At 47.0% G+C, this 15,646-nt stretch overlaps 1 protein-coding gene across 2 annotated transcripts in view; it reads left to right on the top strand.

The window, feature by feature from the left end:
- Nucleotides 1-9,647, top strand: part of FRMD4B (FERM domain containing 4B) — an 85,334-nt gene extending 75,687 nt beyond the window's left edge. For both annotated transcript variants that reach the window (XM_049826848.1, XM_049826849.1), the window contains 6 exons: nucleotides 1,099-1,155; nucleotides 2,498-2,645; nucleotides 3,856-3,981; nucleotides 5,155-5,960; nucleotides 6,530-6,662; nucleotides 8,044-9,647. In XM_049826848.1, coding sequence (XP_049682805.1) covers nucleotides 1,099-1,155; nucleotides 2,498-2,645; nucleotides 3,856-3,981; nucleotides 5,155-5,960; nucleotides 6,530-6,662; nucleotides 8,044-8,164 — 1,391 coding nt within the window. In that variant the 3' untranslated portion in view covers nucleotides 8,165-9,647. The remainder of the gene's footprint in view (nucleotides 1-1,098; nucleotides 1,156-2,497; nucleotides 2,646-3,855; nucleotides 3,982-5,154; nucleotides 5,961-6,529; nucleotides 6,663-8,043) is intronic.
- The last annotated feature ends 5,999 nt before the right edge of the window (nucleotides 9,648-15,646 follow it).

Here is a 15,646-nt window from a genome sequence, read left to right as displayed (position 1 = left end):
AGTGTCAGGTTGCAAGCAGAGCTGCAACCCATCCTTGGTGATCTGAAAAGTCCCCTCAGGGCAGGGGCCAGCCCTGATGTTTTGCTGTTCTTGAAAAGCTGCTCTATTTACCAAATTCTTGTAACCAGACCTTTCTTCATAGCAAAGCGTGACAGTAAGGGAGCAACGTACGTTGCATACGCTCATGATGAGTGATGGAGGAAGCAGGTGTCATATACAAAGTGGCTGCCACCGTCTTCTTTTGTTGCTTCCTCTCCCTCTTGCGTAGAGGTTCATGGAGACTTTTTACTCCACCAGCACTGTGTCTTACCAGAAACGGCCTAGGAGCAGATTTTTCTGTGGGTTAATTATGTTTTGTGCTCCTTTTTATCACCAGCCTAATTTCTCTGCTGCTGCTGGTCTGTTCTAAACCTTAGCAAGGACAGGCTCTTTCTGAGCAAGTGGTAGAGTGTAATGTCAAGGTGACAGGCAGGTGCAGTAAAGCACTTTGAATAAATAACAAAACGTAAAAGAAAAGAAACAAAAAAACCGTCCATACGACTGTTACTGCTCTCTGTGGTGTTGGAATTTGCAATAACTTGATTGAAATCAGTGCAATTATTCTGGATTGCTACTAATTTAATTGAAACAGAATTTGTATGCTGATGAAACATTCAAAAGCGAATGCCAAATTTCAAAAGGCATTTCATACCTACCTGGTGGGATTTCAGGTGTACCTAGAGGAGATTAGATGCTAGCAGCCAAGATCTACATGTCTGTGTAGGCTCCTGACTCCTACTGAAGCACCAAAACACCCTGTGAGATCTGTTGGAAGTTGGGTGGAAAACGCCTTTGTAAAACTTGGCCTGATTCCTGCTGCAGCTGAAAAAAAAATCTCTTTTGATAATTACACAGGTAGCTTGCTGAACTGCAGTGAACACAATTAGGTCATGATATAATCCACAGCAGGACTGTCTTCAGGCTGTTGAGGGCTAAAGCATACAGATTGCAGCGTTGCAAGCAGCAGCAGGCTCTGAAGCTGTAGAAAATAAACTGTATCTGATATTTGGAAATTGATGCTGATTCTCCTATGCTTAAAGTGCTTGTTTTCGTTCACAGATGATATAATTCCATCTGAGAGCAGCTCCCTGTCTGATACAACCACCTATGATGACGGTATGTTGCTTATCCTTTTCTTCCTATGAAGTGTGCCTGGTCAGAGACACTGCTTTGACTTAATGTCCTTTAGCCTACTATTTTGGTGGCTTTTGATGGAAAATTACTTCATAGCAGAAGAAATAAGAGCTGAATCAGGAATGTCTTTCCTCGTAATGGGTTAGTTATTGAAAGTTTCTGCTCTGTGAGCTGATCTGAGTCATCTTTCGAGAAGGCGGTTGGTTTTAACGTGACCAACCTGCAAGCTGAGGGCACTGTGGATGTCAAATGCTTCATCCCTAGGACCTGGCCAGAGGTGGGGGAGCGGCTGGAGGACTTTACGAGCTGGGAGGATTTGCCCAGCCCTTCTGTCCTCACAGCTACTATAAAACTTACAAAAAAGTAGAATAGTCACAGATGTTAAAAGATCTGTTTACGTTTATCTGTTACCCAGTGAGCTTGCCTTCTTGCATGGGTATGGTGTTTGCTCAGCTTACTCATTGCACACACACACCCACAGACACACACATTCACGCCCTGTTCCACAAGGTGGAAAGGACTTGGCTTTCCTGTCTCTTAAACTGGATAATCATCATTTGGGGACAAACATTATCGAAATTATTACTCACTTTTCAGTTAGGGCCTGATTCTCATCTCACTTTGTCCCAGTTTTAGACCTGTACAATCCATCTGGTACTTGAAAATGGAGTTACACCTGATTCCTGCTTGTACAAGGAGAAGTAGAGCCGGGGCTTTGGCTTGTGAACGTGTTCGCTGTGATACTCTTCCTGCATTTATATGTATTAGTTGGAGTTTCCTTTTGGCTCCGATGGAGCCTGGGTTGTGCCTTAAGCAAAGCGAGAACAAGGATCAAACCAGCGTCTTCCCAGTTGCCTTCAGCCAAATGTGTCTGTCAGTTGTCTTTCCTCGTTCAGCAGCTTTTGAAGTCAGTCCCTTTTAGGTTGTATTTCAAACCTAATTCTTAAAATGTCATTTTCAAATAAAGAGCTGGAAGGGGAGGGAGAGGAACTGGCCTTTGCAGAGGCTGAGCTTGCCTCCTCGGCTCTGGGAAGGATTGCGCTGCAAACAGGTGTTTTCCCAAGGAAGTTCCACTTTGTGATCTGGCACAACCCCAAGCTGTGTGTAATCTCCGTAGGAGCCGGTGCTGCTGAGAGTTGGACGAGCCTCTGCGATGTCCTGTCTGCGTGGAGGAGAGCTTGGTGCCGGCAGGAGAGTCTTTCTAGATTCACAGCTTCTGTCATTCTCTGTAGCGCAAAGTGTTTCTGCTTAGGGGCCACGGATTTGCACATGGGGCAAAAATATCAAGGATTTTGCTAACAAAATACGTGTTCCTTTCCAACAGTCAGTGAATCGCTTCCTGTGCCAGCACAGAGACCCAGCTCTGTGCAGCTTTCTCCAAGGCTTCCTCCACCAAAGTCCCTCGGGGTGGAGAGAATTCATCTCAGAAAGTCATCCATAAACGAGCAGCTCTTGGAAACCAGACACTCCAGGTAGGGATGTCTTGCCGCTGCTGTGCTCTCTCTGCCTTGCTGGCATAAGCTCTGTCTTGCCCTCGCCGAGACTCCTACGGGCACTTCAGCGGAGCCTGCTGCCTCCACGCTCCTCTGCAATTACAGGATTTGATGATGGGAGATAAATTTCCTGTTTAGTAACAAAAGTGTGTATAAGCAGTTGTCGCAGTCTCTGAAATTGTAGGGTAGTGTAGTCTTTGTGAAGAGGTTTGAGATGGGCGAGGAATTTAATAGCGAGGGCTGTATTTAAGGAATTGCTCGTGCCCACCAGCGCTGTCACCCTTTGTCTCTGTTTCTGTGGTTTGTTTTCAGTATTAATTAAACAACTTGTAGTTTTCCTGATGACTGTGCTTAATGGCTTCAGATAACACCAAACCGTACCCATCCCTCGTGATGGTATCGGTATTTCAGCAGGTACGTTGTCAAAGCGGACAGAATTCGCTAAGTCCTAATGGGTAGTTCTCCACTTAAGAGCAGAGTTATGGGATTCAACCAGCTACCATCACTAGTGTCAGCTGCAGTGACTGGCTGAGGTTCTGTATGTATCCGTGGGATTTGGGCACTTTCTGAGCCAGAAGAACAGTTCCGTGGAGCACATCGACAGCAGTAGCTCTGCTGATGGTTGTGTGCTCGTGTTGTGTGGGTCTGGTCTGGTGCTAGTAGTGCTCAGTGTAAGGATTCCCACTGATGTTGATATTGCTTGGATTGTGTCTTGTGTGAGCAGGCTGTTGAAGGCATGCCTAAAAATGTTTTAAGTCTGGGGCAATGTCAGGTCTTTGTGTTTTTCTCATCTGTCCCTCAAGATAAGCAGAACAGGTCCTCCACGTGAAGTTCAGTAGTTGAATTATAGCCGTATGTAACCATTTAGCTGTGATATACTTCATTTTAAACCCCGATTCCTTTGCTTCTCTGTTACCTGCTCTGTCTCTTCTGCTTCATACTTCTGTCCTTTGGCAGCAGCTTTTCCTACCGGTCATCCTCTGAGGACCTCCCCTGAACCACAAGAAGGGGTTGAATTTTTCTTCCTTTTTAACTGTTCTGTTTTTTATACAGGGAAGCACATCCAGTTACACCCTTACGTGTTTCTTCTGCCCTTCATCTTGTTTCTTCAAGACCTAGGGTGCATGTATTCTGTTTGCTGCGACTTGCACGGCGTTTAACCTAACTGGGATTGTCTCCTTCATTACAGGGACCCACTTTCGACTCACAGCAGTCCTTACCGAACCCTGGAGCGGCCGCCCCAGCCCCATGGGGGGAGAAGCATGCCTACAACCCCTGTGCTCACACGCAATGCCTACAGTAGCAGCCACTTACAGTAAGGGCGCTTTGTTTTAAGTGCAATGTCCATCTCACGCAGCAGCAGAATAAAAGCAAACGGTGTTAAGAGGGCAAAGGGTCCTTTGCCGTGCAGCTTTCGCTACAGCAGGGTCATGCTCTCAAAAATGTCTTTTCTGGATATTAGAGGTACAAGGTTAATATCGGCCACGATCTTCTGGCACAGTCCTGCACCAGCTTTGTGACATGTGAGGGAGGGCGTTCGTGTGGGCGCAAACCCTGTCTGGGCAAACAGCAGCACGCACAAATGGGTGTCTGCAAAATTAGGAGTGAGATGGAAGCTGGCACATAAATATTGCCTATCTGATCATAAAAGACTATAGGAGAAGGGTCATTTCCAGATAGGAACCTATAGGGAGTTTTAGCAAGTAATGCTTGCTCAAAAAGTTTCTGTAAAATACTTGTAAGATAGCCAGAATTTATTTTACATTTCCTTTGTAGCCTCGTTTTCTAGCAAAGCGAGGCTTATGAAATTGTATTGTCCATCAGCTAGTGGTGTCCCCGTAAAAAAACTTGTTCACAAGCTGACAGATGTCTGCTGTGGATTACGTTCCTGCAAGCCTCCTGAAAATGTAAGTGGCCAGATAGAGAAGAGAGATCCCAATTAGTGCCCTTGCTATGGGAAGAGAGCTGCAACATGAGCTCACCTGTATTATTAGACAGCTGAGAATCCATGCTGGGGAAGGAGAGGTACTATAAGTCTTACAATGTTAATTGAGAGTTCGTGGTTTATTTGGCTGGGGTAATGCAGCCTTGAGAGACAGAGCCACAGGAAACCCATCTTCCTGTGTTCTGCTTCAGCTCAGTTGCTTGTGTAGACTTTACCTACTTAAAAACCGAGAGAGCCCTCCTGTAAATCATTACACCACTTGAGTTTGTGAGCTTTGCTGCATGTATCCCTGTCACAGATTAACCTTGCTCACCACGGTAGATTTTTGTATGAGAGATCCCCTACTGTTGCAGCAAACCTAAATTTCAGCCAAGCTGAATTTCTTGCAATGCAGATAGTCTACGTGGAAGGATAAGACTGGGTTTGTATTGTGCTTTGACTGGGGAGGCAGCACGCCTGACTCACCCACGCGTGCTCTCTCCATGTCTCTGTGTCTGTTCATGTGTGACTGCCTTTAACCAACCAACATCTGTGGTGTTTCAGGCCAGATGTTTCCCCACACCACTGCCGGCAGCGCAGTGGAAGTCTGGAATCCCAAACCCACCTGCTGTCCGAGACTCCTGCTGAAAAGGCAGCCTTCACCCTCTCCAAGTCCCAGCGAAGCAGCAGCACAGAGATCCTCGATGATGGATCATCCTACACTAGCCAGTCAAGTGCAGAATATTACTGCGTGACACCTACTCCCAATCCATATTATACTACTCAGACACTGGACAACAGGACCAGGGGTCGAAGACGGTCAAAGAAACAAAACATTTCTGCTGCAAATTCAGGAAGTATGCCAAATCTTGCCCAGAAGGATGTCCGCAATGGCGTCTACCACAAAAGTCAGGAGCAGCCTTCCTCTAGTTACTATATTTCTGGATATTCCCCATACACCGAATCTGACGTTTATTACAACGGAGGATACGTTTATGAGAGCGATACGGAGGGACAGTACAGCGTCAATCCTTCTTACCGCTCATCGGCACATTACGGATATGACCGTTACAGGGAATTCAGGTCTTACCATGAGGATGAAGTGGACAGAGTACCGCACAACCCATATGCAACCCTAAGGCTTCCAAGGAAGCAAGTTGCTAAAACGGAGCACATAACCAAAAACATTCACAAGGCCTTAGTTGCAGAGCATCTCCGTGGTTGGTACCAACGTGCCTCCAGTCAAAAGGAACAGGGTCATAGCCTGCAGGCAGGCTTTGAGTCTGACAGAGGATCTCAAAGGAGTTTGGGCTTTGCTGGTCTTCAGGTGCCGTGCTCTCCTAGCAGTCGGGTGTCATCTTTCTCTTCGGGTAATGTCTGATTTCTTCTGTGCTGAGTGGTTTTTTTTAAGTCCCTGCTGTGCATCAAATTCTGTCCCGCTCCGCTGCCTCGACGAAGTCGGCAGAGTAGAAGCGAGGCTAGACCTGTCTTGAAAGGTAGATGAGGAACTGAATAGGATCTCATTGTTCCGTGCTTGCGAAGGCAGACTTGCCTTCTCCGATGGGTAAAACTGCCTTTTATTCTTTGTAAGCGCAGTAGTCTCAAGAAGCACAAAGAGCCACGGGGGTTTCAAACAGACATGTTTACCAGCTAGAAGCAATGTGTAAAACTTCATGCCATGTAAATGCCGTTGCCATGATGGCTTCCAAAATACAGTACAATAAGCATCACTGAATGGGTTCAGAAAGACTTTTTAAAGAGATTCCCTGGCTCCAAAATACCACCTGCACAGTGCTTTCCTCCCTACAGGGCTTGTAAATCATCCTTCATGTTTGCATTGTCTGCTTGTGTGTCCTGCAGAAAGCCATAGAGATTGTCTCATTTGTCTCGGCTGATTTAACTGGAGAAAGATCTAATTTGCTGTAATTTTTAATTCCAGCATCTTCTGCAAACACGGCTGGGAACTGGCGGAACCCGCTTGCACTGGGACTTTCGGACTACGATACGTTGTCTCATTCCTCTTACGCCAGCTGTTACGGGAACGTTTATGGCAACCTTCCTTTGCAAAGCAGGTGAGTAGAGTATACCAAGTTTTTCTGCCCTTCCTCCTGCGTTTCACAGGCTGGTAAAACTTCTGAGAAAATCAGCTTGATTTCAAAGGGCCAGGATGAAGGGTTATTCTAAAATTGACTTTGTGAGAACGAGTCTTCGCTGTGCGGAGTAGGTCAGCTGTACCACTGACACTCGAGGAAAGGGGTAAGCCGTCATAGCGAAGGATAGACTCGTTTATTGCACAGCCTTTTGCTCTGGCTGATGCTGGACCATCAAAGATCTTGCGCTCCCTGGCAGCTGCGATGATCGGAGCAGCGTTGCGGGCAGAGCACCCGCTGAGCCCCGTCCCTCTCACCCCCGTGTCCCGGCGCTGGCGTTCGAAGGCGATAACGCCGCCTCTGCCAAGTGCATCGTGCTTGGCAGAGCTTAACCCGGGAACCATGCGGGCTGTGCCGCTGCTGGCAGAGCCATCCTGCTCGGGGGGGGCTCTCCCGAGGACGGCGGGGAGCCCAGGGTCTGCTCTGTCCTTGCAGAAACTCCTGCAGCTCTCTCGCTGCTTCTACTTGGCGTTTTCGCTCTCTTCCTCCCGCTATCGTACGCCAGCTGTTTTCGGTAAGGACAGAGACGTCCTGCCCAGGGCGATGGCTCTGCCCCCACAAATGCCATCACGTTTAAGTACGCTTATGCTAAGCGTAGCCAGCCGTAGTAAGTACCCCACGTTTGTGCCTCCTGCTTTGCGGGTTGCAGTTTGTGCTTGCTGCCAGGCTGACTTGTGTGAAATTACCGAATTTCTAATTTTGTTTGTTTTAAAACAAAGGTGTAAGAAAAGATAGAAGAGCTTCGGCTAGATCCTTGTTTCTGAGCTAAATGCCGTGGGCTTTTTTTATTGCAGTGATTTAAAAGATCTACAGTAACGGCGTTTAAAAATAAATACCGTTTCCACTAATATCTTAAATTCCTATAATTGGGCTTTGAAAACTCAGCTTATTTTGGCAGCTTTATCTAAATGAGGCTTATTAGCTATTAATCTTCCATATTCTGAATCACTTGTCTGATTGTTCATCTGTTTTATTCTCTATTTTAATGTGATTATGGCTAATGAGCAATCAATGCACCTTACAGCTTTGATAATTTGAAGCAACCGAGATCCTGTTGCACGCCATTTTACTAATTACAACACGAAAACTGGGTTTGAAGCAACTGAGATCCTGTTGCACACCATTTTACTAATTACAACACGAAAACTGGGTTTGCGTTTGGATCCAAATTGCGCTGGAGTTGAACTCGCAATAACCAGCATTAGTTCAAGCCCAAGGGAGTTGTGTGAGTTTGTGCAGCGCTTGGGGGGGTCTGGGGAAGACCCTCAGCTCTTGCTGATCCCTGATGCCACGTCTCTTACAGAGCTTACGCGGAGACGAGCCAGCTGGGTGGCGACGATGAGAGCCGGTTGGAAGAAGACTTGCACAGGAACGAGCAGAGGTTGTTCTGGCATGAGGATTCAAAACCCGGGACGCTCGTGTAGGCAGCCCGCAGCCCCGCATTCGTACCCTTGCGTGCCTTGCACAAAATGCTGTGACTCCGAGGCGGATCTCGGGTGGAACTTCCAAACTGAGCGTAAAAAGGAAGCGGGCTGTTTTGCTGGGAAAGGTTGAATTCAGCATTAAGAGGGACTATAGCAAAATGACAAAGTCTTACCACGAATGGCGTTTCTTTCTGAATCCAGATACCCTACACAAGCAAGGGCAAGCCACAGTTTAATCTATTACTAGATGCAGCACTTGGTTGAAGTATTTATATTTAGCAAGCACTTTTTTGGAAGATTGGAAGGTGTTGAAGGCAAACCTCAGAGAAAAAAAAAAAAAAAAATGTGAAAAGGAGACTCTTATGGAAAAACCAGGAATTCTAGGAGCACAATTCTGATGTCTGAAAGAAGAAATGAAAATTTATTCTGCCATGGCTTATGATGGCCTGGAAGGACTTTCATAAGCTTATGAAGGATAGATACTGTGTGTGTGAGTGAGGCAAAGGGTGACTTAATCAGTATTGGAACATTACTTGAAGGAAGGCTGGATTTATTTTTTTTTAATTATGGAGGTTTGAATGATTTTATCCATTTTTTTGGGTATTGTTAGGAGTGTTTGTTAGCACCACAAGCAAGTTCTGTAAAGAAAAGACACAGTTATGTCATGTAAAACTATAGGTGGTTGTGGATTTTGGAAACAGAAGCAGTAACCTTCGAAATCTCTTTTCCATGATAAAGTGTAATTAATAGCCTCCCATTTAATGACCTTTCCATGGTACAACTTCACTGTGTGGAGGAGCAGGCAAATTTTCACGGTGGCTGCACAACGACCCCTGTTCATCGGGGGACGCTTACGTTTTGCTCTGCCACAGTGAATCGAGGATCCGCGGTGGGGAGCTGCAGTGATCACACGGCGAACAATTTGATTGTAACGGCCAGTATTTTGAGGTGGATGCAAACACAAACAGCCAAGTGGGTGCCTTAAAATGAGGGGCATTAGGATTGTACCGCGATTCACCTGAACTGCCAGGTGCGTTGCAAAGTCACTAAGTGACAGAACAGCATTTTCACGAAACCATTTGTGTAGGAAAAAAAGTGCGACTGCAATCTCGATCTAAGAGGGATAAACCTACCTCACGTCATCCATCTGTAGGAACAAATTGGCATGGGTTATCTTGCGTGATTTCCAACGACTCGTTTGCATATGGTAAAATCTCTCTCGTTTCTCAGCTGTACTGTGCTTCAGGATTCCATAAATGGTGCTCTTTTTTTCTTTTATACAAAGGATTAGTTACTCCTTGTTCATATTGTGAATAGAAAAGTTTCTGATAAACTTTTTTGACGTTTTTTACCAATATTCCAGAGCATGTAATATATACAGAAGGACACACTTGTTAAGCTGGTACTTAGTCGTTTGTATTATTAGAGTCGCGATTTGGAATTAAACGAACAAAAACAAAATAAAAAATAACTTATTTCTTTGGTTTTGCATATTTGTATAGCCTTCTAGAAATGCGAAAGCTCTTTTTGCTTATTCTTTTACTACTTCTGAATTTTTTAGACCTATTATTTTGTATAGGTCAATAAACTAAAAAGTGTGCTACCAAAACCACTCTAGCATTCCTCCTATTTCTACTCGAGTGCTTGGAAAAGCGCAGCGTGTGTTCTTTCAGGGCTTTAAAGTACAAGAAAGTAAATCACCACGGTCTGATTTCTCCTGGCCTGGGATGTTACGTTGGGTGCAGAGCGCCAGTGGCCTCAGCTGGGCGAAGCTTGGCCCAGCGCAGTTCAGGCCCTCCCAAACCAGGTCTGTAAATCTGAATTTCTGACGATGCAAGGAGAGGGAGGAACGGCTCTCAGTGCCTTTGCAGGGCCCTCTGCGGCACAGCTGTCCCAAGTGGAGCTGAACTGGGCTCCAGGGTCGGTCTCCCTGGACCTGCTGCCCAGCCCCAGCTCAGCGGTGATACACGGGCAGAGGTGGCCTCGTGTTTCTGGAAATACTTCTTGCTCGTCTTTCCTTGCGCCTAAAAATTGCTGCAGCCTTTCCCGTTTGGAGCGTGGCTCTTGGGGTTGTGTTGCTCATCTGCTGGGTCCTCTTTTGAGATTGTGCCCTCTGAGACGCCCACCTTTCTGGAAGAGCAACTTGGCTTCGAGATGTACAAGTGCTTTTGCACGCTGGTCACCAAGCAGTTGAAGTTACTCAGTCTCACTCTCCTCCCTTCAGAGTTATTTGTCATTTTCTGCTTTTTGTGGCATCCATAAGCTTCACCACCATCACTGAATTTTACGCTTATTTCCAGGTTGCTGGTGAAAATAGGTATTAACAATAAATTGCAGACGTGCCCACTAAAACTAGCCCCATGTCATCGCACTCTTCCATTTCTCCAAGTAGTTTTTGAGGTTTGTCTGTTTGCTAGTTCTTCATTCATTGAATCATGCTTGCTGCTGTTGTAAAACATCGGTGTTTTGAGCAGGAAGCTGAGTGGTACAAAGTCCAATCCCTTACCCAGAACTAAGGGTGTCGGTGCAGGCTGGCAGTTATTTATCAGCACGCTCAAAGTTTTTCATTTAAAAAAGGAGTGAGGTGTGTAACAAGGTCCGTGCGCCATTTAAAGCGTTGTTTGCGCTGCTTTATTTTAATGCTGTAGCCGTTGAGTTTTGTATTGGCTTTTCCGTTAGCGTTGAGGATTTAGCTCGGTCTAACACATCCATGTGGGCACAACGCTGGCACTCGGCCTGGCCTCCCGGCTTGCTCAGGCAGGACCAGGGCAATTTTGGATAATGATGTTGAGAAGATGGGAGTTTGTGGTGGGTTTGGGTTGAGGACGGTTTGCTATATTTGGGGGATATTAGGTATAAAATCTCTAGGGCCAGAGTTCAAAGCCTGATTGCAGCTTCCAGCACGCAAGAGCTAAGGAGCTGGAAATGGAAGCGTGGCAGGTACAGCACTTGTAACCCCTCCTGTCGTTCTCTGCATGCCTGGCCCTGCAAGAGTTGTGCTCTTAGAACCTTTTATGAAGTACGGAGTGAAGGAGGAGGCCCAGAAGAGGAGAGAATAAGATGATCCAACTTCTCTTTCTCAGATGTTGCCTGGGGCAGGTAGCAAAGGGCTGGGGTTGGCCTGGGGTGGCACGGGGAAGGAGAAAGAGGGCACGACATCCCCGTGGGACCTCCTGCCCATCGCCAACGAGGGAGCTGGCGATGCTGCGCAGCTTCTGCAACGCCTCGTTTTTTGCCGGTTGTTCCCCAGGACCCCCGACTTTGCCTTTCGCAGACCTCCAGCTTGCTTTGTCGCACTGCATTTCTGGAGCGACGTTTGGATGCCCACGGACGGCTGTTCACAGAGACCAGGTCTGTATAATGCAGCTGAAGAGGTAATAAAGACACACTTGTAATTATTACCGTATTTGTTCACAGCTGAAATCCAAATTACCTGCTCTTTGTTTGGATTCCTACCTCGTCTGTGTTTTCTGCCTTTTAACCACAGCCCTGGCTCACCAGGATTACTGAGGACATCTAGTGACTGACCAGCAGCATTGAGAAGAGCCTTCCTGCTTCTTGTACTCCTCCAAAATCCTTCCTGCCCCTTCCAGTTCGAAGAAATATTTAGAAATTCTTATTTCGTATGATCCAGAACAAAGCCAAGAGGTGAACAACGTGAAACACCAACGTAAAACACCCACTGACCCACAGGGTTCAATTTTACAGTGTCATAAACGTCTCTCTCTTTAGAAGGTAGAACATGCTGCTGATGAGATGAGAGCGTGGAGAGGAAATAAAAACCCACATAAACCCATACGTAATGGAGCATTTCTGAGTGCTTTTTAGTTGATGGATGAAGAAGAAAAAACAATCCTTGCCAGGAATCCTTAAAAAGGCATTAGGGCACTGTGCTAAAATAAGCCATGCCTGATGTTTTTAATTGCTGCCTGCTTTTTCTCTGCTGTTTTGAACAGAAATACGCTGAGATGGGGGAGGAAAAACTCCCGTGGGAGCTGCCGCAAGCCCTGTGGGGGAGGCTGGTGTCTGACATTCCTCCGGCACAGGGACCGGGGAGGGACAAGGCTCAGACCAGGACCCCCCTCCCCAAGCTCAGGCTAAATCTGTAAAGGTCACAAATCTTTAAAATTTACCCGAGTATGCTTATGTGAAACTTGTTGGCCAAGGTGACTTAATACATGGCGTGCCTCTTGCAGCTTTCTGCTGACTTTTCATTTATGATCTTGGACTTGTTCAGCTTAAATGTGAGCAGCGTTGCAGCGATGTTTTGTACGCAGCAAGGCTGCGTGGCTCCTGGGTGAGTTGAGAAGCCTCCACCGCGGCCCAGCCAGTCCCAAAAAAGTTTGCAGGAAATCCTGTAAGGGCTGAAGCTTTGCTCCATCTCCTGGGCTTTGGGGATTAATGCAGGAGAGCTGCTTCTGCAGGCAGCTTCTGAGCTTGGGGAGAAGCTCCTCATCATTGCGCTTGCCTGGCACTTTCTGGATAAGCTAACGCCTCTCCTAGGAGGATTTCTGCTTTCTACACTGCTTTTCTTCGATCTCCTTTGTGCTTTTCTATCATATTTAATAGATTTCTAAGGTAGAAAGCTGAGAGTATCAGCTATAGCAGGCCCTCACACAAGTATTGAAATCTATCAAATTAAAGCAAATAGGAGCAAACTTTTAATTGTGTTTATTTTATTTAATGGTTTTTAATTCCAATTTTCTGGTTTCCATGGACTTTTTTTTTTTTTCCGTTGTGCTAGGGGAAAAAAAATCTGTGTCCTTAGTAATGTCTTATCTTGTTGGTAACAGAAACTTCCTGGAGTGGTTTTCAGATTACTTCTGTCACTTTTTGCAGCAGTTTGAGATAAATACAGTGGGGGGGGGGGGGGGGGGAGGGAGGGGAATCATATTTTATTTTGCAAATGTGTGAAGACGTAAACAGTTCTGCGTTCTTTTTCTCATCGTGTGATGCTGGGCGTCATGTCTCTCCCTGCTGCATCTTCTGCTCTTGCCCTTGTTCTTCTTGTGCTGAAGGTACCAGGCTGGTGACACTGACTGCACGGAGAGCCCAGCATCATTCCTCAGAGCTGTCGGGGATAATTCAGCATTCCAGGAGAGCCCAGCATCATTCCTCAGATCTGTCGGGGATAATTCAGCATTCCAATCAAGTGAAGCGATGAACATGGTATTTGTGTAGAGCAGGGGAGGGGGACCTACAGCTCTAATCTGGAGGCAGCCAGCATTTTCCCACTTAATGCAGCCTTCATTAGCATCAATTAGCATTTGGATTTACATAATTTGGGTAACTCTGTATATATGGATGTTTGCTGTTTCACCAACCGGTGAGAAAATGGACCTTCATCCTGGCACAGATGGTGTTGCTGGGGGGAAGGATGGGGCTGCGCACGGCGTCTGCTCGTGTTTTCAGGTATAAACTTCGTACGAAGCATTTTGTTGTGGCTGGCGGTTCCAGTAACGGTCCGTGCCCACACCTACGCGTGGTTGGGACTTTGGAAACTCTAGTTGCTCTCTAAATCTGACCCCAGTGTTGGGACCGGCAGCGCGGGACTTCAGGGTTGGTGCCACCGGAGGCCTGGGCAGAGGAAGAATTCTACGTTTGCTGTATTGTCATCCACCCTCTCCCTCCGGATTAGCTCTCTCCTCCACCGCCCCTGTCCTGTCACAAATTGGCCAATCCCCCTTGCGTGCCAGGACAGTGTCTGCAACGCCTGGCTGAGCTTTTGGGAGAAGACACTTTCTCCCATTCCCAGCATCGCTGTGGTGCCCGTGCTACCAGCGGGTAAGGGTGGTGACACCCTGTCTGATGCACACCCCTCTCCCTTTTCTGGCAGGACCTTCCCCTCGTAGCTGTTAGACACAGATTCAGGACCACACGGATCATCTCCCAGGGCAGGATTTATCACCAAAGACAATTACCCCCCGCTCTGAGGCAGCAAGTCAAACCTGATGTGATGTTTCCTCCTTGGAAGAAGGGACGGCGCGAGTCGTGATAGGCGCTGGTAGCCCAGGAGGAGGCAGGGGACAGATGTCAGGGCCTTCGTGAAAGAGAAGCAAGACCTTTAACCAAGCAGCAGCTCTTTGCCATCCATCCAACTTCGTTATCTGTGTCTGTCCCTTGTGAAGAGAATCACCATAAATCCTTCAGCAAGTCCTTGACTGCAGAGGGATGTGCTCCGTCTCCCAGGGCATCTCCTGCCTGTCTCAAGCGCAGCAGGCATGAGTCTCAATTTATATTTAATCGTTAAAGTGTCACCGAAGAGCTGAAGATGGAGGAGAGTTTGCAGCCAGCTGGGGCTCAGCTGGAGTAACTCTAGAAGAAACCCTTCCACCTGTTCCCGGGCTGAGGTTAGGGAAGGACGTGCCCTGTGCGTACATAACGAAATCGCCTTGCCGGCGTCGTTGCCCGTGGGCACGTTTCAGTGGCAGGATGATAGGAGGTATTGGGGCTGTGATAGGTTTGGATGCTATGGAAGAAAGAGGCACCCTATTTTTAATGTGAAGGGTGACATTGTTTCCTAGAATGACTCCGTTTCTTTATCTGATCTGGCTTGGGCTGAATTCAGTCTTTCATATAAACGGGAGGTGATTGCTCTTTCAAAAGGTTACGGTGACGACTGTCGCTCCTCAAAGAGTCCTTGGTATTGTGTTATTACAGTTCTGATTTAATAGTGCTGCCAGGCAACATTTAGAGGGAAACTATAAATTTGGCTGAAAAAGGGAAGGCACATTTTAAAGTTTAATTCTAGCTGCTGGTTTTAGTGTGAGGCTTTTGTCACTCGTGAGGCTCTGCCATGCAAACACAGAGCATAGATAAATCGTAAGGATAAAGGTAGACTTAATAGTAAAGAATTGCTAAATTGCATATGCTGCCACAGCTAGGTTCTTATGCAGACTGTGTGAAGAACGAATGCGTTCTCTGAAGGTCCAAGCTTGCAATTCTGATGCAAAGTATTGAATCTCCAAGCCTGACCCTGGGCCTGTCTTGCACACAGTTTTAGAATAATAAGCCCTCGGTTAATAACAGTAAATATTTAGGTAAATGCTCTTTATAATGCCCGCGGGTAGCGTGTGATTCAGCGCTGTGTCTGCCGGCGCTGCCTTGTGCGTCGGGCGAGCTGCGCCCGTCCGACGGGAGCCAGTGCTGCCCCGGGACAGCAGCGGGTCTCCGTCCCCGGGCGGTCCCTGGCTCTCAGGGGGTTGGTGTCCCTTTTTAATGGCCATAACCAGCCTCAGCTCCGTCCCAAACCAGCTGAAGCCACATCAGGGCAGCTCAGGGCACCTTTTGGTTTTGCCTGTAGGTGAAAAGTCGCCGGCAGAGCCGTAGCTCGGTTCCTGAAGTCACGGTCAAACATTCAACATCTCGTCATGAATTGCCTGTTCCCTATTAAATAGCGAAATTGTTCACGGTTTCTCACAGACCCATTTTCATTCACCGCAGGCTGGTTTTCATTTGTTTGGCAGCTGTTAGCACTGTGCT

The sequence above is a fragment of the Accipiter gentilis genome, chromosome 23 (genome assembly GCF_929443795.1).
Source record: "Accipiter gentilis chromosome 23, bAccGen1.1, whole genome shotgun sequence".
NCBI classification, from domain to species: domain Eukaryota; kingdom Metazoa; phylum Chordata; class Aves; order Accipitriformes; family Accipitridae; genus Astur; species Astur gentilis.
Note: the sequence above shows the minus strand (reverse complement) of the source record. Positions and strands in the feature narration are given on the sequence as shown.